This window comes from Pelodiscus sinensis, chromosome 13, assembly GCF_049634645.1.
Source record: "Pelodiscus sinensis isolate JC-2024 chromosome 13, ASM4963464v1, whole genome shotgun sequence".
Lineage (NCBI taxonomy): Eukaryota > Metazoa > Chordata > Testudines > Trionychidae > Pelodiscus > Pelodiscus sinensis.
This window is the reverse complement of record NC_134723.1, coordinates 36,961,789-36,986,097: the sequence shown is the minus strand read 5'-3', so window position 1 is coordinate 36,986,097 and position 24,309 is coordinate 36,961,789. Positions and strand designations below refer to the sequence as shown.

Below are 24,309 nucleotides of genomic sequence, written 5' to 3'. Positions count from 1 at the left end.
CTAGCATGGACACTTAGATTGAGGGGGGTGCTTGTCATGAGTACAAGCCTGCTTACCTATAAGTCCGGTTTTATAAGCTAAAAACCGAGGGTGCTTCCCTTTATTCAGTGCTCTTATAGAATAAAAAAGTCACTTCCATCTATCTCCTAGGATTGTTCCTTACCCTTTTGTCCTGTAGGTGGCACTGCCTGCTCTTATTTTTAAGCAGCCTGATGCATTTGTCTCAGTTGCTACAGTTAGTTTTTGCCTCTTTTGCTAGGCCAGGCACCCTAGACCTGCAAATAGGCCCAGCTCCTTGGACAGGGCTACTCAGTTGTGGGGCTTTCACACGTGATAGCCCTGGAGAGGCTGCTGTTCTCATGGCTAGTCAGTTGGAACCCCATGTTCTCCAAACGACCATGGTGCGCGGGGCAAGTCTCATCATTTGGCTGCTTTTTGTGTGAAATGTGTCCCCATTGGAGGCAGGTCTGTGCCACCCAGATTTTTGCATTACGCAAGGTTCCAGCGAGACACCTGGGATTTCACCTACCACCACAGTTTGGAGGCACAGAAAATTAGGCCCGTTTCCACTCCAGAAATTCTTGTGGAAACAGCCTGTTTTCATGACATTTGCAGCAATCCGTGAAAAACATCCGACATTCACGTGTGTCCTTTTCTTGTTCCAAACCACTTGCCTGTCTTTGTGGAGAGACGCCCTGAGGCATACAGCCTCAGTGGAAAGACTGTGCTTCCCACTCGCCTGGCGGCAGCATAGAAACACCAAAACCGCAATGGCTGCTGCACTGTTAGGGTAGTTCCGACCTCACTAGAGCGTGTTGCAAATGCGCAGCAGAGGAAGGATGTCTTGGTCATCTGAGCCTCGCGTATAGCATTCTTGGTTCCTCTACGAATCCTACTCACAAGACGTAGGCTACTCAGAAGCCCCGTTTCCAGTCCCAGCAGACTGCAGTCAATAAATGGTGGGCCATGCTGCTTCCTCTGGGGAAGTCTTACGGAAGAAAGGTGTTATGTTAAATATTTATGCCGGTAGCCCGCTTCAGCCAACAGATCACTCAGTTTGGAGGAGTTGCCCACAGATTAATTACCCATTCTAGTTACATGCTGCAATAATTTTTCCATCTGGAAAGCGTATGGCTTCCTAAATGCTCTGCTTTCCAGGTCCCATACACACTAGCCAGAGAGGTGTTTTTATGCTTTATTCTACACCTCTGGATGGACATTTACCTCCTTGACCTCCTATCACACCAGAGTTGTGCAGTCTGTGTGTGTACATAGAGTGATAGGATACATTTTATGTTAGACCAGAATAGGGACGTTAAAATGCATTTAATTAAGTAACCGTGTACCTGCTGAAAATTTCTGCGTTTACATGGTTACACATGGGGCGGCATTCGGCTCCCTGGGAACCAGTGTGTGTGAGGAGCCAGCTGTTGAGGCAGCTCCCTGGGAGTAGAAGCTGGCTCCCTGCATGTACAGGCTCCCGCTTTGCCACCCCACACTGCTGCCTCTGATTCAGAGGCAGCAGCACAGAGAGGTGATGGCTCCCCATGCCTACCAGAAGCCTACTTGTAAGCATGAATGTTAATCGATGAGCCCAAACTCATTGGTTGATCATGTACCACATGTTCACATCCCTAGACTAGAACGTTGATCACACATTCACATCCCTAGACAGAAACAGCAATAAAAAAATCAACTTTAAAAAGAGATGTTTGCATATCCTAACTTCCCTCTAAGTGCTATTAACGGGAAAATCCCATCATTCCTATATGACAAGAGTTTCTATTGGTAAATATTTAATTCCTACATTTGCATTTAGTGCAGAGATGGTCGGTTCCCTTTACAAAGCGGTATCGCACAAGGTACAGTTGGACTGAATTAGTATGAGAGTCGCAGGGGAGAGCAAGCCAAAAGTTAATCCTTGGCCGAATGTAGCTTTTTAAAAACCACGTAAGCATATTTGTCACACTACTCTTTCTCCTTCACTGTGAATGCAATTTGGCATATTTATCTCTGTCTTTTATCGCCATTCTTGTTATTCTCTTAGCATATTCTAATACTTGGCTGTCTAGAATAATCAAACTACGATTTTTGGAATGCTGAGGTTAAAGTAAATGATTTTTTTTCTTTCTAATTTTATAGACCGTGCCCGTTAATTTGCCTATGCTATTGTCCTACAAACCTATGGAGAATGGTTACATCTCTGCAAGGAAAACAGAAGATGCTGTTAATAATTAGTCACAAAGCTATCATCTCAGGATACCTCAAATGCAACCACTCTAAACACGGCACGTTATTGTGCTGTAGGACAAGACATATAGGACAAGACGCATGTTTGAATTCACAGTTCTCTTTAAGGTGACACAACTATTGTAAGCAGCCTTGTTGACCAAGCAGCTGTGAAGTCTGAAAACGGAAAAGTCTGGGACATAAAAAGTCCACGGAATCGGGAGCGGAGAAAAGAATGTCAAGAATTTGATACAAATGGAACAATAGAAACTTCAGATTTGCATGGATGGTCTTTATGCCCAATGAAGAAAATGAGGCTCTGCCCCTCTGATTCATCCTACCACAGTGAATGGCTACTAAAGTCTTATTCATTTGCCTGACCAAAGAAGTAGCACGGCCTTTCTGCTTCATCACTGTCCTTTCCAACTCCCATGGAAGGCACTGGAACGGCGCCCATCGTGGAAGTTGGGTTGGACCCTACATTAGAGCCATGTTCTGTCTTCTTACACAGCTCCCATTGCTTCTCATGAGAGCTGTGCATCAGCAACTGAAGGCAGGACATGAGTGTTAGAAAAGTGAAGCTTTCAGATCCACTCAGCAGAAATACTGGGACACATCACAGGACGGTGAGAAATGTCCAGCAGCCTCCCCTTTCCTTGCAAATATCAGGGGTAATGTTATTAAATGGTCTCTGTGTATTAAAATTCAGAAGTGCATCCACCTAGACCTTTTTGAGGAGCTGATCAAAATATTTGAAGAGTGTTTATTTGGCAAGACTGTTTTTCACGTCAGCAGATTTGTTTCTGAAAGAGAAAGATCCACCCTCCTTCTGAATTGGAAGTATACAGAATTTTTTATTACTCATGAAAATCTCCTTAGTAAGGAAAGAATCTTGACTAAAAGTTGCGTTGAGCCAGGTTTTCAGCCTGAGTGTAAGTGGGTCTCTGTGGTTGTGCTCACACTCTGGTGCATGTAATTGCAGTTGTTTGGACACCTTAAATGGCAGTCATGGGCAGGCCTTTGGGGGCCCATTGATCTTGATTGTGCTTGCAAATAATACCATATACTAGCAATGTCAACATGTAGTCGACTACATGATTAACCGATAAGCCTGGGTTTATCGATTAATCCTATTGACTGTGCACATCCCTCCGCCATCCCCCCTCCCCCCACCCTTGCTGCTTCTGTATCAGAGGCAGCAAGAGGCAAGGGAGATGGGAGCCAACATGTGTGGGAAGCTGTCTTTTAAGTTGGCCCTCCGTGTGTGCTGGCTTCTGCACAGTCAGCCAAGGGGAGGAGGGGATGGACTGGAGCCAATGCTCGTAGGGAGCTGATGTAAAAGCTGGCTCCCCATGAGAACTGATTCCCTCCTATCCCCCTCCTCCTGCATGTAAACATGTAACCACTAAAATTTCAAGTGGTTACGCGTCTACACAAATACCCAATAGGTAACATCCCTGCCAGTTACATCTGCAAACTATTATTTGGACCAACAAAAAACAAGGTCAGTTTAAAAAAATCTGCTTAGATCAAGTTGTTGGAGTTAAGATTTAATAATGCCACATGTGCACAACATAAACGTAAAATGCAACTTCTATTTGATTTTGTTTTGTAGGGGAACAACATTTCTTTGATTATATAAAGCACAGAATGGGCATGGATTAAGTGCAATTGGCATTTTATTTTTTTAATATTTTCCCATCAGGTTGACTTAAGGCCCAGGTTTCGCTGTGCCAGATAAAGCAAAATACTCGAGGGTAATAATTTTAAAAGTGTATCGGTCCCATTTTCTTAGACTCCCATGTCTTGCTGAAAGTCAGTGGAAGTCAGACTCCTAAGTCACTTGGGCACTTCTGAAATTTTTCCTTAAGGCTTTGGCACAAAGGGACTAGAAATTAGGGGCTGGGCAGAAAATTCCCGTCTCCATGAAATTTCGATGGCCAAAATAAATTTTTGCCAAAAAAAAATCAATTCTCTCCATTCAGAAGGTTTGGAAACTCTAAAACTGTAACGGAATTGGTGCAGATGTGTATCAGAAAGCCGTGCACCTGATTTTATGCCTGTTAATAGACTTGATTTTTTAAAAAAACTGACAGGCTGTTCAGTCTCTTAGCCTCTCTCCTGCTGCCTCTGAAATTGTTGGGGTATTTCCTTAAGGAAATCTGGATGGGGGTCTGCTGCCCCTCACTAATTGCAGGCAAGTTCTCCCCCATGCATAAGCAATCACACACAGTCTGTCATTCATGGATAGCAAGGGGAAAAAGTAGAAACTTTGCCTCTGCCACCCCTGTGTATTATGACTGCTCTGTGCTACTCCACATGGAAGGGGGGGAAACATGAGCAGGACTAGTGAATTGGACACACCATAGCTCCACTGACTTGAGACCCAGCATGGATAGGGGAGTGGTCCACCCCTTTCACTGCACTGCACCTTACCCGGCACCTCCCTGCTGCGCGTGGGTGGGATTGCATTCCCCTCTTACACCTTGTGAGCAAATCCCCCTTTCCTTCCATTCGCCGCATGGTACTAGAATGCAGCCTTGGATTTTGTCTGATCAACCATGAAAATGGCTAACATGTTGTGCCTACACATTAGAGCATGAAGGGCACAGTTGACCAATACTCTGACAAAACCACTTCTGTGCTTCAGCGCACGGTTCTCTTTGCTGATCTGTTTACATAGTCTTTATAATATGGGCACTGAAATGCGGACTTCCAGTGGGCTGAGACCATTCCAGGTTGGGCGCTGACCGCCTCCTCATCGTTTGTTTCGTGTAGCGTTCTGCGTTGTTGGGATCTAATTCTGCTCCAGCTGATGCCAGTGGAATTTTTGTTTTTGGCACCAATGTCAACAGAATTGTGGTATATCCTTAGGAGTACTGCATTTTAAGCGTAATCTTGCTTGAAACCAAAATGTTCTCTTTCCATCTCCAACAAACTAACACTGGTGTAGAGGGAACCATTCACTATAGCTGTTCATCCAAAACTAAAACGGATATGAGGATCTACACGAATGGGCTGGAATTCACCCAAAACATCTAGCATACCAGCCATAGGGTTCTGGAAAAGCCAGCTTTCTTGGGCAAGAGCCTTAGCTGGTATATTGGTGTAACTCCCCCACTGACTCCCACAGAGCTATGCTGATTTGCACCAGCTAATGTGATGACCTGCCAGATTCAGAACTAGCAACCCCCAAATCCGATTGCGTCCTGGGGTCCTGTGGGGAAGAGGGAATAGAAGAATTCATTTGGGCTGTGTCTACACTAGGCGATTATTTTGAATTTACAATGTTCGACTTCTGGGTACCGGATTTTACAAATTCGAAGTTCTGTGTCCTCATTACAGGGAAGAATAAAATGAAGTCCAAGGTAGCACGTTCATATTAACTGAGTCTGCCTTGGACTTAAAGCTCCAGGAAGCACTTTGGGGGGTTGTGGGAGGCCTCCCAGAGATCCATTAATTCAAATTAGCATCTACACTAACATTATTTCAGACTTACAAGTTATTCCTTGGGAAAAGCAGGACTACAGAGTTCAAATTCCCTGGCCCCTTAGTCTGGAATAATGGGTTTGGTAATGTGGACGCATTGTTTAGAAAATTGACCTTGAGGGGCTAATTTCGTACTAAGGTCCTCTTGTAGACCAGGCTTCTGAAATTAGAGAGAGGAAGAAAAGGCTGCAACAGTTCTGCCTGAAATTAGCAGTAGAGTGGCAATAATTTGACAGTAACACAATGTCATAAAATAACACAAGTTGTATTGTTATGGCACATTTCAGGAATAAGCTAAAAGGTCAGTCGGAACTTATAGGTGGAAAAACTTGAAGGAAACTGGTTAATGCTTCTAACAGTTCACTACAGATTAATCACACTGATTAGTGACACAAAACTATAAATAGCTAGACTTGCTCAAAGTACTAGTGGAAATATTCATAAACTCAATCTGTTTTTCAAAACTTAACTTTTTTCATATGGGGAGATTAAAAGTGGCCTGGAATTATGTAAGAATTAAAAAGCAATTTGCATAATACCTACTGATGGATGATGTAATTAAAATCACTGTTGTGCCACTCATCCAACTTCAGTTGTGAAATTTTTTTAAACGACACATAGCATATAAACAGGTGTAAATTGTCCACAGGTGATGAGACAAAACATTTTACAGCTTCTTTTTAAAAAATGGGACTGCAAACTTACTTTTCCCCCTCCACTTAAAATGCAATTTTATACATATGTTGCTTTATATAACAGATATTGAATGTGAATGTTACCTTTTATGAATGCAACTTGCCCTTTTTCATTACAAAAACTTCTGTTTGAAGTAATAAACTTTGGTATGTTGTTCTGATTAATATTTTTGCCTCATCTGTCTCATGGGATGCTCCTAACTCTCATTTTCAAGAGCAAGCAAATGGTTTATCAGAGACACATAAGATGCAGTTGTAACGTGACACGCCCCAGTTGTCAGTGGTCTGGATCAAACTTGGGCCTCTGGAGCTAAATGCACACTGCTCTATTGCCTAACCTAAAAACCTCATGGCCCCTAGCCACAGCCGTAGAGCAGATTCAATAATCTCAATCTTTGGCCTTGTCTATACTAACCCTGTCGTCTGTCTAATCTATGTCACTTCGGCTAGGCAAATAGCTTAGCTGAAGTTGATGAACTTTCTGCAACATCTTGCATGCGATGATTGGTGGGGGCTGCTCTTCCATTGATGCCGGCTACTCTACTCATCCTGGTGGAGCATCAGAGTCTACGAGAAAGTGCTCGGAGATCGATTTGTCGTGTCTAAGCAGACATGATAAATCGATGGCTGGTGGAACGATGGCTGCAGCATCAATCCCTGGTGTAGTGGAGACACGCCCCAAGTGGCCACTAGATGGGACAGAACACGATCTCCAGGAGGTGTGTGTTACACAGCTCTTCATGGAGAAGGTAAATGGGAGTGGAGTTGTCTGTTACACGTTATGCACAGCACTTCAATCCTTGCATAGTCCCTGATCCAACCCCCCCTTGAGAGTCAGTGGAACAATTCCACAGGATTAGGTCCATAGAGTCTTAATTCCCCATGGGCAGCTCCCATTGGTGTCAGCAACAATTACACACAAGGGAAGAGTGTTGTAACCTCTACCTTACTGTCAATCAACTAATAGTGATTCTACTGATAAGTAAAACACAGCACATGTGTGACTAGTGCTTTGGACACTCCTCGGCAATCCACCCACTCTCCCAAAATGGTGCCTTGCCCAGGTGATTGTGTTTTGGTGCACAGGGCCTTTTGATTGTCAGAGGTGGTGAACACCCATAACTTCCAGCGAACAGTGGGAGCTGCCGCTGCTCAGCCCCTCAGCAAATGAGGCCACTGAGTGAAGTGCCAAGTGTGAAAATGTTGATACTGATGATAAAAGTTGCACATAACCACGGGCAGGTCTCCTAGTCTCCTCTGTCGTTGGGCAACGTGTAATTGACTCAGCTGCTTTGCACCTCTGCGCAATCCTGCTCTGCGAACCCTGCGGAGATCCGAGCCTGAGCTGTAGGCTTCCTGGAGCTGATGAAATGCAGGGTTAGGTTTTTGTGCTAATGAAATTCAGTGACATTACAAACTTGTTGGAGTAATTCACATGCTGCATGTGTTTATTTTTAAGTGGCGTGTGCTTGGCTCAAAATGTCCCCCCCCCCCCCAAAAAAAAAAAAAGTTTGAGAAATTATTTTTCTGCCTCTTTAATTATTAAGCTCCTGTGAGCCATCACAGGACAGATGGTGAAGCTATTTAAAACTGAAGTTAACCTTTGTGGAGTAGCACATACCATTGGAAACCAAATATCCATGTTGAGAATCTTAATAGTCTTTGATACTGTATATTATACTGTACTGAGTGATAAGTAAAATGATCTGAACCATGGCAAAGGCCTTTCTTTGAATGGGCTATAGAGAGCGGGAGCAAAGTTAGCAATGTGAAATTTATGTGAAGAGCCAAATATTTCAGAAAGCTCTCAACGGTTGTGGTAACATCAAAGCAGATGTTCTCAAACTTTTTGGCCCGTGGCTCACCCTGCTCAACACAGACCTTTCCATGGACTACCAGCCAACCACCCACGATGACAAAAGAGGTGCTGCAGAAGGAAGGGGTAGAAGGCCTGGGAGGGATGATGGTCTGGGCATGAGGGGAATGGAGAACACTTACCTGGCTCCAAGCCCCCTCGCTGCTCCCATTGGCTGGGATTCCAGCCAATGGGAGCAGCAGATGAAGCCTCCCCGTGAGCAGTTTCCTACGCTGCCTTTCCCCCAGGCGGGGGTGGGGAGAGAGTGGCAGTGCATAAAGCCACTTCATATCCTCACGAGCTGGATCCAGTTTGCAAGACTCAGGGCTCCCTGGTGCTCCAACCTCATGGCGGGTGGGGGGGGGGGGGGGGGGTTGGAGCGCCAGCACAGGCTCCCCTCTACCAGGGTAGGGGAAGAGTCCCAAGCCTGCAGCCCACTGGCAAGATGGTCACGGACCACTAGTGGTCCATGGACCATATTTTGAGAACTACCTATTTTAAAATGCCAATGTAATAGCTAAGATGGCCCAGTGGTTCTGGTGTTCTCTCCCTCAGGTGCTTGGCTGGCTGGTCCTGCTCATATGCTCAGGGTTGAATTGTTCACCATACATGGTGTCAGGAGGCACATAAGGTGCCGTCAAATTGGAAGAGACCCCGGGGGCCTTTCTGCTTTGCGCTGCCTTGGGTGGGTGAAGGTCATTTGCCAGGGTTCTCTGAGTTGATCTCATTTAATGATTTCCCTATTGGGCCTCCAGCATTAGTTTACCTTCATCCCGCCTCTGCACTGCCTGGGCCACATAATAGTCTGGTCTCCTCTGGTCTTATGTCTGAGGTTGGATTTAGTTGGTGGGTGTTGGGTGGAGTGGTTTACTTCTGCTATGTAGGAGGTTTGGCTAAAGAATCTAATGGTCCCTCTAGCCCAGGCGTGGGCAATAAATTTTGCCCGGGGGACACTTCAAACATTTTTGAAGTAGCCCTGGGCCACCCCGGAAGGGGTGGGGCCTAAACGAGAAGGGGAGGGGCTACGCCACCCCCAGACCATGATTGGTCTGGGGGTGGGAGAGCCCCTTTGCCCCCTCTTCCCACTAGGCACCTATGCCCTGGAAGAGGCTTGGCGCACACCCCCACCCCCAGGCCAATCAGGACTTGGGGGCGGGGAGCACGTGAAGCCTCCTCCCACCGTGTGAGGAGACCATGGCACTTTGAAGTGCCACAGGCTCCTTGCAGGGCTGGGGCAGGGCGAAGGAAGTTTCGTGCAGCTCCCCCGCTCCCAGGCCCTGATAGGCCAGGGGGTGGGGGAGCACCCAAAGCCTCCTCTGTTCCCCGCCCCTCCCCCACACACCCTGCAAGCAGTGCACAGCACTTCAAAGCACCATGTGCTCCTGGCAGGGTGGAAGGAGGCTTTACGCGCTCCCCCACCCTCACACCCTAATTGGCCTGGGAGCAGGGGAGCAACAAGGCCTGGGGCGGGGGACCCTTTTGCTCACCCCTGATATAGATAATAGTGCACACACCCTGGGCCTTCACACCCCTTCTTTGCATTAGTGTGTTTCAGGGCAGTGATGACAAAACCTGACTAGGGATGTAAAATCCCATTTAATTGCTTAACCGGTTAAACAGTTTGTGTAACTAGTTATCCGATTAAAGGCGGCACGGGTGGGGGAGCCGCTCCAGCCCTGCTGGGCTGAAGTGGTGGGTCCCACTTGCCGAGGGACCCTCCTTCCTCCCCTCTCTCCTCCCCCGGCTGCAGCAAGGGCTGCACCAGCCTGGCGAGAGCAGTCCCCTTTCTCCTCCCCCGGCTGCAGCAAGGGCTGTACCAGCCTGGCGAGAGCAGTCCCTGCCAAGGCCTGCCGTGGACGGGTTGCTCCAGCCAACCAGAGCAGCCCCCTGCTCGCAAGAGGTGGGGAACTGCTCCAGCCCTCACCGGTTAAGTTAACTGGTTAACCTTTCACACCCCTAAACCTAACTCATCAGCCTCTCCGTGTGTGTGAGTGGAACATGCAGTGGCAAGCTGACTCTACAGCAACAGACCTTACAGACCACAGCTGCCTCATTCGTGTTAGGATGAATAGTGAGAAAGTAAGCCTAATGGTGCTAGCCTGCCCTCTCGGGGTCAGTCTGCCCCAGCACGGCTGCCTGACATGGCCGTTTCCCTAGTCGCTGGTAGGCAAGGGAGCGCTGCCTTTGACTTGCTTACTCCTACTCACCCAGCACCCATTTTACCTCTGGATATACCGGAGTAGCCTTTCCACATGCGATCAAGTGAGGCACAAACCTGCCACCTCCGGGACTAGTTGAATGCCAGAGCCATGGACTTCAACAAGGTCAGGGTTTTACCCCAGTGTCTTGAAGGTGTGGTGACCAAATGGCTATTTGCTGATCCGCATCGACTTACCCAGGGCCAGGCTTTCACCTGTGGTTCTGTGTGCCAGGATGGAGGAAGATGGACTGAAGTTAACCCCTTATTCACTGGGGACTAAGTAGCCTCCCTGTCCTGACTTACTGTTAACATTCTGGTAAATAGTAGACAAGTGAGCTCGCTCACATATTTGATGCACTTTAAACTGCTGAAATGGTTGAGTGTATAAAAAGTAGTAAAGGGACAAATTCATCATAAGCTCTTGGATGTCAATATACAGGTTGGACCTCCCTGGTCCAGCATTCTCATGACCTGACTAGTCCTGGATGAGGGATTTTACTGGCCCCACCCCTGCCCTGCACCCCACCGAGCTTCCTGGCACCCCCTTCCCACAGCCCAGCTGTGTCACGCTCTGCCAATCCTGCTGAGCCGCACACCAGCTCCCGCCTTTCCCCTCGCAGCCCAGTTGGGCTGCACGTCATCCCTCCACCCACAACACGCCAGGTTCCTAGCCCCACCATCCCCACAGCGTGCCAGGACTCTGATCCTGGAACATCCGTGGTCCGGGACCGGTTTACAGAGGTGCAGCCTGTACTTACACCCGCAGCGAACTTACCTCTCACTTCTGGTGAGTTTCAAATGAAATTTAGCGAAACCTGTTTTCTCCAGTTTCTAGGATTGCTTAAAATATAACCTCTTCACCTCTCCACTGGGCATGAAAGTGCTAGATTGCCTGACTACTCTCTGGGGTGATTAGTGCATGTGGATGTTTTTCAAGGGAGCACCAGCATCAAATGAGCTATCTGTGCACATCCCAGGGCCTTAAATTCACTAACGCTCAACTGGGCTTGGACTTGGAATGGAGTTTGTCCAGCGACCAATGTACGGAACCAAGGGTAGTGGACGAGATGGGGGCGAGGGGCATAAACAGATGTGAAGCAACTGCCATCTTGAATTACGTGAACCTGCTGGCTGGAAACCAGGGTAGAGGAATGGGAGCTGGACCTTGCTAAACCTCAGCAGCTGTTAACAGGGCATAAGATGGGACTGAGGAGTCGTCTCCCCCACTACTCCACAGCTTGCTGTGACCCAAAGACCAGCTGGCAGAGGGCACAGGGCTTTTTCGGGTTCACCAAAGGAATATCCTGTAAGGGCTCTAATGAAAGCCTGTGTCACATTGGTCATCATACACGTGGGCTGGCATGATTTTGCGGAAATACTTTTAATGGAAAAGTTTTCCGTTAAAAGTATTTCTGCAAAAGCGTGTCTAGATTGGCACAGATGCTTTTGCGCAAAAGCACCCGTGGCCAGTCTAGACGCGATTTTGCACAAGAAAGCCCCAATTGCCATTTTAGCCATCCGGGCTTTTTTGCACAAAACAATTCTTCCCTGTCTACACTGGCCCTCTTGCGCAAGTACATTACAAACTCAGTGCTCTTGCGCAAGAGCGGCCAGTGTAGACAGCTGGCAAGTTTTTGCACAAAAGCACATGCTTGTGCGCAAAATCTTGCCAGTCTAGACGCACCCATGATGAAACAGATCTTTTATAAGGAGTTATGAGTATATCCTGGAAATTATCTTCTGAAGATCTGTGATGTGGCTGGCCACCTAAAAGGTAAAAAGGGCTGGTTTTCTTTTGGACAAGAAACCCTTCTCTAGCTGAGTGTTTCCACGTAAATTCAATATCGTCTGGTTCACAGCAATCTCCATTTAACATATGAACCAAATGTTAATGAAGGGTTGTGAAATCTTCAGCGAGTGGAAATTTACAGGCAGAAGAGACCCAGCCAGGGAAAGCCCTGTTTATGTTAGGTCAGTGGATTTTGGAGGGTACATCGAAGCAATATAGAGGTTCACTCATTCCTTTCAGCTGAGAGGACGAGCGGCCAGCAGGCCTGATCTCATAAGAAGGGATCACAGCCAAACTGGTGGAAAACGCTGGGGCAAGGACTTGGGGTAAACTACCACGTAGGAAATAGGGGATGCCTTGTTATTTCTGTTGAGGCTCTACAAAGCGTGTTCAGCTTTTGTTTTAACTAGGAATGTGAAAGGTTAACCTGTGGGGGGCGGGAGCAGCTCCCCACCTGGTCAGGAGTTTGCTCCACCCCTGGGGGGCTGCTGCAGACAGAGGCACTCAGGCCTGTTCAGAATCCAGGGCAGGCCTGTGGCAGAGGGGAACGGGGGGGGGGGGGGCGCTCCAGCCCAGCCATAGTAAGCAGAGGGGCCACTCCAGCCCAAACAGACTAGAGTGGCCCCCTTGCCTGCCCCCCTTAATCGGTTACCCAATTTAATGGGATTTTATGTCCCTAGTTTTAATGCCACCATTTGTTTCCAGTGTTCTCACGCTCTTTCACTTGAGTCTCTGTTCTTTGATAACGCACTTGTTCTTGTCCCGATGAAGGCTACGCATGAAGCGCAGCTGTGATCCTGAGCTGAGTCTTACAAGCTGGCATGGACTGCTCCTTTGGGAATAGCGGATCTGTGAACACAGAGAGGGGCACACATGGGTAGGGTTGCCAGGTGTCCAGTTTTGAACCGGACAGTCCAGTATTTGAACTTTCTGTTCAGGAAACAAATTGAGAAAATAGAAATGAGAAAATAGAAATGTCTGGTATTGTCTAAATAAGATAGAATGTAGATTGTGATGTAATGTCAAGTGTGTCTGGTATTTTTGTTGAAACCATCTGGCAACCCTACACATGGGGGGTGCTTGGAGGACTTGGGGGAGGGTGGAGGTTTGTGCGTATCACACAAAGAGAACCAGGGGGAGACCGATAGGGTGGTCAGCTTGGTGCGTGATAGCAATTCAGTTGCCCAAACCCGGCTGGGACCAGTGCTGTGTGTGGAAGCAGTGGTGAGGGAGCAGCATGTGAGGTGAATCTAGTCAGTGATAAGGATGCTAACATTCCCTGGGCCGGGCGACGCCTCAGGTTGCCAGCTGCAGATGAGGGAAATGCAGTGAGTTTAGCCAACCTACATATCGCTTTCTTCCCTAGGCGCAGGCATTTCTCCAGGTCTAACGGGGCAACTTCTGACAGAGCAAAGGGCTTGGGGCAGTTGGAAGAAAATGCTGCCTCTGAGGCTATGGCTACACTGCCTCCTTTTTGAGGAAGAGGCAATGCAAATGAAGCTCTCATTAGCAACTTCTCACGCTTCAGTTGCATAATCTCTGCCTGAGGCTTTTCGTGCAAGTGGTTTTTGTGCAAAAACAAGCAGTGTAGACAGATCCGTTTTGGGTAAAAAAAAACCAAAAAAACCTTTTTGCGCAAGATCTGTATACCTCCTTTTTGAGGCATAAGGATCTTCTGCAAAAGGTTTTTTTTTGCACAAAACGGATCCATCTACACTGCTAGTTTTTGCACAAAAACCACTTGCACAAAAAGCCTCCGGCAGAGATTATGCAAATGAAGAATGAGAGTTTCATTTGCATTGCCTCTTCCGCAAAAAAGAGGCTCTGTAGACATCACCTGAGTGTCTGGCTTTTCAGCATGGCCACAGAGTGGGAAGGAGCAGCAGTCAGAAGTGAGAGAAATAAAAACAGGAGTATTTTCAATAGGAAGAATGGTGGTTGCTCCAAAATGGGAGCTGTGCTGGGAACAGTCTCTGGGTCTTCGTATTGGCCTCAAAAGGAGCATATGGGTGGGGGAAGTTAAAGGTCTGGGCTTGTTGAAAAGCAACAGGTGAACAATGACTTGTCTGATTAAACAGGGATTTCTGCTGTGGGGTTTTTTTTTTTTTTCACCAAATGGCCGCAGTCCTAATACAGCCTGGTGAGCCTTGATCAGAGCTCAGGGTTTTACTAAACATGAGCTGAAATGGTCAAATGAATTGGGACATTCTCTCCCCCTCACCCCATAGACCTGTGGCTGTCGGCCCGCCTGGAATAAAACTTGGAACATAGAGTGGAGAAACGAACCCAACCTGTCCTGCTTGCTGTCGGGCTGTGTTCCCTTCCAGTGCAGGTGAAGAACATCCTCCAGGGGTCCCATCCTGCCAGGTGCTGAGCACCACGTCTGTTACCATGCCGTAATACCTCCTTTGGGCGGCTTTGTGTACTACGCACTGAAAGGTAAGTGGTGGGTGAACCTCGGACTGGGGGAGGCAAGCTTCCAGCCCCGCCCCTTCTACCTAGGCCCCGCCCCTACCACTAGAGTCCTGTGGGAGCCAACCACCTCCCCCACTGTAGGAGCAGGCCACTCCCCCTGGTGGGTGGCATGTGGCCCCAACCTTTCTCTGCCACCCAGGAGCCCAGGGGAGGATGGGTGGCACTGCTCGGGCAGTGGCCCCTAACCGTTCCTGACAATTGTACCCCTTTCAGGAGCCTCATTTGCCTTGTATCCCCGAGTTTCCCCTCGCTTGAAAATGACTTGCTTATAAAATCAGGCAAACTACAAAAGATTCACAGCAACCCTTCCTGCAAATTGCCCCCTTTTCTCATTTTACAAGTATAAAATAAATCACCTGGAATATGAATATTACTCTCCGGGGGATGGCGTAGAGGCTGGGGAAGGCTTCCGAGGGTGCATGGTAAGTGGCTCCCCTGACTCTGGAGCGTGAACAGCATCCACCCTCAGCCCCCGGGGAGCTGGCCTCAGCAGGGCTGAAACCTAAACAGCCCTGCAAGACTGTGGGAGATGCTCTGAAGGGAGTGGAGTGTGGGCAAGCAAGGCTGGGGGGTTGGCATTGCCTTCCCCTGCCTCTGACACCTACCACCCTTTAACCTTAACGCCTGGCCCTGTTTTTTCTTTTTATTTATCCCCCGTAATTATTTGGTTTCAGTATTTGGTGGATCTTCCCTGTAGGCGGCGGGAGGGTCCTTTAGCCATGGGCAGGCTTTTGCCCCCCCTCTTCCCGGATCCCAATAGGATGAGTATAATATTCATATCCCAGGGGATTCATTTTATAATTGCCTGGCAAAATGCGAAAGGGAGCAATTTTGCATTGTCTGCCGTGTTCTGTAGTTTGCCTGATTTTGTAAACGTCACTTTCAAGTGAGATGAAACGGGGTGCACAAGACCAGTCAGGCTCCTGGAAGGGGAACAGTTGTTGAGAAAGATCAGGAGCCACGGCCCGAGCATCTTGGAAAGATATTCGTAAAGAGAAACCCCAGATTGGAGGCCCAAGATGAGCACAAAGAGTATTTACTGGACAGTTCTTGGAGTCTAATCTCTCTCCTTTACATCTCATTCACAAACAGCTTCCTACACGAGCCTTGGGTGCCTACACATGGTATTAACCCTTGCTGGACCCCAACCCCTCTCAGATCGGTTATTTTAATTGCACAACAGCTGTGAGCCTCCGATTGACTTGTTGCTCCTGCTCTGGGCAGCGCTAGGGGGATTGCTCTAGGAGGAGAACATGGGTTCACCTTCATGCTTCTTTAATCACCTCTCCGCTGAGACCCGTCCCTAAAGCACAAATAGCTCTCCAATAAGAGTGGATGGTGTTGTATGTTTGTGTCAGTTTTGGAACTGTGCTGAGACCATCAATGCTCATATACCTACTCCCACCCCCAGCCAGCAGCCGGTACCATTTTATACCTGTACGATCCCAGGCAGGAGGTGACCTGCTGAATCTCCCATTAATCGTTTTCTAATCCAGCCAGACCCTGTGAATTTTTTAAAAATAAACGTATTTTGGTAGGTCCTATGCAAACTCAGTGCATTGCACTCTTTCTGCTTATTGGGCAGTTGTTATTTCATACTGTTGCAAGAACTGTACACAATGATGAGACCTATACCCAGAGTCAAAGGAGACACCGTCAGGATGGCATCTTTGAGCAGCTCCTTGAGCGAGGGTGCTGAGGCAGCTTCCTGCCTCTCCTGGCACCACAGACCATGCTGCACCCCAGAAGCAGGTTCCCAGCCCATGGGGAGCTAGTGCCACCCCCACACTAGGAGTGGGGCCTATTGCCAGCTGTTTCTGGGGCACAGCACAGTCTGCGGTACCAGGACAGGCAGGTAGCTGCCTTAACACCCCCACCAGTCACCTGATCCCCCTGCAGCAATGAGACCCAGTGCCTGACATTCCACGGCCTCGTACTGGGTTGGGACCCGCACTTTGAAAGCTAGTGGGGTAGAGCACACTGCAGCTATCTTGCCAGCCCAGGCACACGCTGCGGCCTGATTTATCAGGCTTCTGAGAGCAAACAATTCTGCACCTGCTCGGTTTCAGCCGGCCAGGCTGGAGTCCTGAGAACAAACACAAAAAGACTCTGGTTTTAAACCGAGTGGCACAAGATTCTAGTTCAGATCTAACAGGCCGCTGTGAAAATGCAGATGGAAAGCAGCAGCAAAGGAGGTAAGAGCAGCATCCTGGCACAGCTGACCCCCAACCACCCGAATTACGACCCCCCACATTTACAACCGCCTTCCTCCAGCCACCGCCTCCACCCAGCACAGCCCCAGCTGGCTCTGGGAGCAGCTCGCGCCGCGGACTACACCTCCCAGGAGGCACAGTGGGCCAGGAACAGAACCCCCATTTTTATCATTGCGCCTATAGGGGGAAAAAGGTTCGACTTACGTCAGCTCAACTTATCACAATTCTCCAGGAACCAATTAGGTCGTAAGTGCAGGGGTTGCCTGTATTTGCCCTGTCCATGAACTGACTCTGCCTGTCCCAGGAGTGAAGGTGTTGCTGCAGTGTTTAATTTACGAGGGTACAAACTGGGCCCTCAGGTATGGCAGATTTCATACGGCTGAGAGGAGATCCTGCTGGAGTGAACAGCCTGAATAGACCACAGACGCTTCTGGGCCCCTGCAGCAGATCTCACCTGACCTGAATAAAGGTCCAGGCCCCAGTGCTGGGGATGATGTGAGATGCAGTGGTTGGTAGGAAGTAGCTTTGATGCTGGTGGCTGCATGGTGCTCGCTTTCTGGCTGACGGCGTCCACAGAGCCCGAGAAAGAAAGGTTTGGGTGGCTCTAGGAAGGGCTGGAGGTCTGGGCCATTGCATCCAAGCTGTGGCCATCAAACAAACCCTGCTGTTACCTTTCAGTAGAGGTAAATTCACTGGACAATTCTGGCTTCTTCCCCACCTCCCATCCCAGCCCAATAACCCCCAGGGCAGCTGAGCTTTGGGCCCTGGGCAGCCAAGGCTGGCGGCCAGCAGAAGGATGTGAAATATTACAATGCGGTGCCCCTCCTGGGGGCAGGAGGGAGGAACCTCCTTTGGGTTGGAGGCTGCCAACTCACAGAAAAATCAGTGGGGCCACACACAAGCAAGAAACAAAACCCAAACCCTCACTGATGTGGCCCCTGATGGAGAAGCAGAAAGAAACTCCCCCCACCCCACCACCAGAACCGGGGGGGGGGGGGGGGGGAGGCGCCCAGGCTAGAAGATTTTGTGGGCTCCAGCCCTGCAGGGCATGGGGTGGCGGTGCCACGGCAGGCTCTCCCGTGTTGGGAGAGGGTCAGAGACTCCCTGCGGATACTGACAAGCCAGAGGCTGCATCTGGCCCCCACAACCCCCAAGGGCTCTGGCAAAGCCCTGGGGAAGTCAATGGCAAGACTCCCACTGATTTCTGGGGGGGGGAAGCGTTCCCCCTGGGGGTGCCTAAGAGTCAGGGGCTGGCAGGGAAGACAGGGCGTCCTGCCCGGCGAGGAGCAGCTGGGGTGGAGGGGAGAGGGCATGCCCCAGCCTTCCACCCCCCTGCGCCTTTCCAGCGTGGCTCTGCCTCTCCCCTTCCCGCGGGGCGGTCCGGGGAAGGCTGTGCCCAGCCCCGCTGCGCCCGGAGCCAGCGCCAGCCCAGGGCTGGGCTCCGGGCTCAGCCCCCTGCCCCTCGGCAGCCGCCGCGCCGGGGAGGGAGGCGCGGCCGATGGAGCCGCAGGGCGAGGTGCGCCCGAGCCGTCCCCAGCGGGGGACTCCTCCCAGCCCAGCTCCCGTGCGCTCGGGCCGGAGGGAGCGGCCCTGCCGGGCTATCCGGGCAGCCGGCGGCTCCGCAGTGCTGGGCGCGCAGGCCCGGGGCTGGCGCTGCCCGCTGCGGAGGCGAGGGGACAGGCTGAGCCGGGGAAGGAGCGACTCTCCCCAGCGCTGGCTCCCGGCCGCGGGGCGCATGGGGCGCTAGCAGGGAGACCGAGCTCCCCGCAGAGCATGGCCCTGGCGAGCCCCGCGCCGGAGCGCACCCGGATCTCGGCGGTGGAAATGGAGCGCTACTACTGCCTGCTGCAAGCCGCCGCCCGCGCCCACTCCCTCGCCGCCGGTAAGTGACCGCTCCCGGCCCGGCTCCACCGGGGGGATCCCCGCTTCTCCTCGGCCCCCCACGGACCAGCTCCTCTCCCTGCCCCGTGCGGGTCCTGCCGGTGGGGCAGGCGGCTTGAGAAAGTTGGGGGGCTGCTGCCGGGTCGGGGGCAGGGCGCATGGGGTCCCTGCTGCGCGGCGGGTTCGCTCCTGAACGCAGCCAGGCGAAACGTGACCGGAGCTTCCCCACCAGCCAGGGGGCTGCGTTGGTGGCTGGCTGGAGCTCTGCCACCGGGGGCCTGACCTCTGGCCGCTAGGGGGCTCGGCAGGGGAGAAGAGAAAACATGGAAGGGGGATTTAAAAATCCTTGTCTCAAGGGAGCCAGAAATGAGCATCTTCGTGTTAGAAACCTACCCCCAGAGGTCCACCTGTAACCCATGGTCTCTTTGATCCAGACTAAAACAACAGGGAGGCTGGTGCCACCTTAAAGACCAACCCATTTATAGGGCTGCAACTTGCCAAGTGGGCTGCAACACAGGAAAGCTTATGTCCTCTAGGTTTGTTAGTTTTTCATGTGCCACCAGACTCCTCGTTGGTTTTGCTGAAACAGAGAGCACGGCTACCTCTCTGAAACCTTTAACCCGCCTAATTCTTCTGTCCACCAGCAATTGACAGCTCCAAAGTGGAGCGAAAAAGGTGCATCAAAATTAAGAATCAAGCCCATTGCAATGTAAAATGCTGCATCCGGAGCCAGCGCCAGCCCAGGGGTGGGCTTCGGGCTTAGCCCCCTGCCCCTCGGCACTCGCCAAATGGGCAGGCCAAAGGATAACTCTCCCTTGTTTACCCCCTCACTCGCACCCTCAATCCCCCTTCACAACCACAATTTTCCTGCTAGTAATTCTAATCGTCATGGCAATGTTCTGGGCTAATGAGGTAGTTGGAGCCTTCTGATTAATAGAAGGGTTAATTGCTTTCAAGTCATGATGAAGCAACCTTTGCCAGATGTTTTGGAAACAAACCTTGCAAAGGTTTCCCTGGAGAGATATGGTCTGTGGAGAGACACGCTTAGGGATGAAAGGAAGCTTTCTCTGACTATGGGAAGTTTAAGGAGGGAGGACCAGAGATAATGCTTTGTGCCTTCCTAGATGCAGAACGGCATGTGTTGGGTTTAGGGTGTGATTTGAACTCCTTTGAGAAGTGGGTGCAGAAGGCAGTGTGCTCACTCTTGCTTCAGTTTGAACCAGCTTAGTTTGGGTTAGTTTAAATAAGCCTGTGATCAGTTTAGGCGAAGCCAAAATAAGCCCGTGTGAAACTGAGATAAGCATGTGTCCACACAGTTGGCAGGTTGGCATGTAGACAAGACCTTTGCCACTTCACTGGAAAGGTGCAAATTCACACCCAAACTGCATTTTTTTTAACTTGTGAAGAACAGTGGTAATCAATTTAAAACAATCCAGGTTCGTTTCCAAAAACATTTTTTGTGAAGCTAAACAGCACACTAATGGCCGTCTGAGGGTTAAAAAACAATCAATGGGTTCAATTAATTCAAATAAAAATCAAAAGAAAATGGTCACGAATGACTCTGTTAATGAGCCCATGTCCATTGGGCTTTCCAGTGAGAGCTGTAGACCATAGGCAGGAGAGATCAGAGAGCAAATGGACGGTCAGGCCAACTTCTGGGATTATGGGACAGGAACTGCTCTGAGCTACTCAACCCCACTTTTTGTTTTCTTACTGTTCTGTTATTTTCTAAGCAAGAGAGGCATACTCCAGGGTGCACGGCTGTCTCCCAGTAGCCACGGGCCTGTCGTTTGTGCGTAAGGGGGTGATCAGGAAGGACAGTGTGTGGCTGTGAGACGTTCTTCTTTTGTCCTTTACCCGCCTTCACCCGTGCATCACAAAGGTTGATTTCAACTGAATTTGTACCAAGTGAAATGGACAAAATTCTGTGTCTTCACATTGCTTACAAATACATGCACTGCGTTCTTAGACCTTGGAAAGAACAGAAATAGTCAGCTTTGTGTGCCTCCGCCTGGTGGACCTATACAGGTGACGCTCCAGATACAGGTGTGTCAGGTAATTGGCAATGGAACGTTTGCAACTGTACAAGATGTAGAAGGGGAAATAGCTTGGCCCTTGCACTCTGTAGCCAGGATCCTGGATAGCCACGCAAGGACTTAACTTTACTCACATGCATAATATCAAACACGTGTAGCTGTTTACAGAACTGGCCCTTAAATCCTAGGCAGACAGGTCGCTATTGTAAATTTCTTGTGAGACGTCTCTGGTAGGTTTCGTTGTAAGTGCCGCATGGTGGTTGTTTAAGGCACTGAATAACATTTACTTTGATGGATAGCCCCATGCCTGTAGAACGGTGTCTTATTTGTAAAGTACCAGCTGCTGCCTGCTGTGCCCTTTCTTGTTGCAGGAACATTGTCAAAAAAGAATAGCAAGTATTTTAGTTCCTTTTAATCAACCAAAGAGTATGATCTAATGCTGGCCCCTTGCCACTGGCCAGTATTGCAGTGCTCCCTCTCATTAGCACTTTGAGTACTCAGTTTTGTGCTTATGCTGGGCCTTCCCTTGGGCTTAGGGTGCATAAATTGTCTGCAAGTTATGTTCTAGTACAGGTTGGACCTCCCTAGTCTGGCACCTTTGGGATCTGACTGATCTTGAACTAGGGAGCTTGCCGGACCAGGGGAGTCAACGCCGGCCCCGTTGCCGCTAGCCTGTGGGTTCTCCTTCAGCCACCGGGATCCCCCTGCTGGCCACCAGCCCCCACTCCAAAGCTCCCCTGCTGGTCACGGGTCTCGTTTTGGCTGGCAGGGCTCCCAACCACCAGGGCTCTTTGGTCCAGGAACATCTGTGGTCTGGTTTCCGGAGCAGGGAGTCCTGGTTTAGAGGGGTACAACCTGTAGAAGGTATGGTGGTGAGAAAGTTATGACTTGTATTGTAATTTTTCTCACTGGCACTAATGTGCCACACTGAATCCCACATTGCTCATTCAGGCTGCAGGTCTTCTGCATGTCTGGCACAGTCACACAACATCTTATAAATTACTGCGCCAAACCCTCAGAATTGTTGCAGCTTGGCCAGTTATTGATGGGCAAGTTGAATGGCAGCTGGGGACTCTTGCTGTAGCTATTTATGGTATTAAAAAAGAAGCATAATTGTGTGCAGTTGCTCGTTTTCCTTGCTTGTTACTCAGGCCTGATCTCCATCAGTGGAGCCAGAGCAGTAAATTCTTGAATGATGTTGTATCAGTGCAAACCCTGAATGTAGATGTGCCACACTGATGAAAAGCAGGTGTGACTTGACACACTCACTTTAGGCCAGAGACTCTCCTTGTCTGCTGTATGTTTGGGAGAGTTTGTCTGTCTGTCCATTTGTCTGTTTGTTCAAGAACTTCTCCTAAACAGAAGAGCAAGGAACATCAAATTTGGTATAAAGCTTCTTACCATAATTTAAAGCAACATAAGGGTTTAGTTGTGTCTGGACAATTGGATGTGCCTTGGGTTGCCAGATGGTTTAACCAAAAATACCGAACACCCTTCCCCCCAAAAAAATACCAGAGAAAAAATTCTGTCGAGTAAAAAAAAAAAAAGGTGAGGGAGACTAAAGTTGCATTTGCCTCCCGGCAGGGAAAAAAAATCAGAAAATACCGGACATTTAGGTGTCTGGTATTTTCTGAATTTTTTTACCGGACAGGAGGTGAAAATACTGGACTGTCTGGCTCAATACCAGACACCTGGCAACCCTAGATGTGCCTGGAATGGGATTGCTTCTCATAAAACCATGCAGAAAAGGGACAGAATCACCAGGCAGGTGAAAAGGGCTCCCTGGAAGAGCCCTGCTCCCATCCAGGACTGCCCAGCCCCAAGCTTCCTACCCTCAGGTGCCCTTTAGGCAGGGTGGGAGCAGTCTGATGCTCCCCTCCAGATTCATATGGGAACATTGCTGGTTGTTCCTCTTCCTCAGGGAGTGAGGGGAAGTGCACCATTTGCTGCATTCCTCACTCTGGCTGGGGAGCTCAGGGGGCAGATGAGCTGTGCACTTTGTTCTCTCTCCCTGGCGGACAGGAAGGGGGAGAGCCAGCAGCCCTGATATGAATGTGGGGCTCCCCACTCAGCCCTCTACACACACAAAGCCAGTCCCCTGCCCAGAGCTCTTCTTCCCTCCGCAACACTAACTCCTGCACCCTCGCTGCCCTCAGCCCTCCTTACGGACCTGAGAAACACCGTGTAGATGTGCTAGTGCTTTACATAGACCTGCCCTGAGTGTAGGGGACTGGGTGAGATGATTTACTGAGGTCCCTTCCAGTCCTACACTTTTGAGATTCTATAAGCTGCTGACAAACCTTCCAAGGGTTTGCTTTGGGGGAGATTTAATTTCTCTTCAGCATAACCCTTTCATGGATACTCCGGGAAAAGGTTCAATGCCTGGTGTCATTGCTTTCCCCTTCGGCCCCAGAACTGAAGGCCCATGCTGTTCATTATCTGTTAAGGTCCAGCTATGCGCTTGGAGCCATGCCTGGCACAGAAGACAACACTCTAATACAAGGATCTAACACTCACATTCTGATGATCTTGACTCCAGAGCGTAGTGTAGCTGAATGTATTATGCTGGATTTTTTTTATGGGAGATCATAAGAGAGATGATGAGGTTCAGTAGTAAAAACGGTTGATGCGGCAAAGGAACACTCACATGAGCAAGAAAAGGATACCCTTTGTGGGACTGTAAAATGAAAACAAAAGAGTTCCATAGGGTCTGATCTGTTTCTATTGAGTCAATGACAAAACTCCCATTTTCTTGAAACCGGAGTAGGACTGGGCTTTGGAGAGGCAGTGCAAATATAAGTGCACAAATGCAGCAGTGATGTATAAATTTTCCATGCTACATAACTGACGTCTGGGGAAACTGGACAGCTAGCTTTCCAATAACACAGGTTCCAATCCGTGTTCCCTGTGAACGGGGTGCTTGTGCGGCCACTCAGGTGAGATTCAAATGCCACCCAATTGACTAGCAGAGCGCCCACCGCAAGATTATTTGTTTCTGCTAGTGGTGCACATTCACACATACCTCAGTGCACATCACAAATTATTCTGCACACCAATGGGGAAAAAAATCCACATGTGGATGGAAAAGACTCAAGGGAACAGTCCAAGCCTGCAGTCAGCTTTGGGGAGATGGACCTTTATGTCTGATTCTGGAAATTTGCGGGACTCCACTAGGAATAAGGATGAATTCGTATGGGTCCAATTGCAGGACGGCAACTATGATTTCGGCTGTGCATGAGCAGTGTTGCCAGCCCTGAGTGTTAAAATAAACACATCAGCCCCTGTCCGCATATCATAAGATTTGTAAAATGATTATAAATGTGGGGCTCTCTCCTTTCTGCCCCCTCCCCTCTCCACGTCCCAGTTTCGAAGCCTTTTAGCCAGTCTTGGGATACATTCTAAGCACCTTTTCACAACCACAAGGGCTAGAAACTTTTTAATGAAAAC

The 24,309-nt window shown here is 49.5% G+C and overlaps 2 protein-coding genes across 7 annotated transcripts in view; both read left to right on the top strand.

Moving 5' to 3' along the window:
- Positions 1-8,611, top strand: part of ATP11C (ATPase phospholipid transporting 11C (ATP11C blood group)) — a 144,841-nt gene extending 136,230 nt beyond the window's left edge. For all 5 annotated transcript variants that reach the window (XM_075941066.1, XM_075941062.1, XM_075941061.1 and 2 more), the window contains one exon: positions 2,143-8,611. Coding sequence is in view for 2 of the 5 variants with exons in the window: in XM_075941062.1 (XP_075797177.1) it covers positions 2,143-2,238 (96 nt within the window). In the remaining 3 variants the exon portion in view is untranslated. The remainder of the gene's footprint in view (positions 1-2,142) is intronic.
- A 9,728-nt stretch (positions 8,612-18,339) lies between these two features.
- MCF2 (MCF.2 cell line derived transforming sequence) overlaps positions 18,340-24,309 on the top strand; it is a 128,692-nt gene continuing 122,722 nt past the window's right edge. For both annotated transcript variants that reach the window (XM_075941058.1, XM_075941057.1), the window contains exon 1: positions 18,340-18,827. In XM_075941058.1, coding sequence (XP_075797173.1) covers positions 18,719-18,827 — 109 coding nt within the window. In that variant the 5' untranslated portion in view covers positions 18,340-18,718. The remainder of the gene's footprint in view (positions 18,828-24,309) is intronic.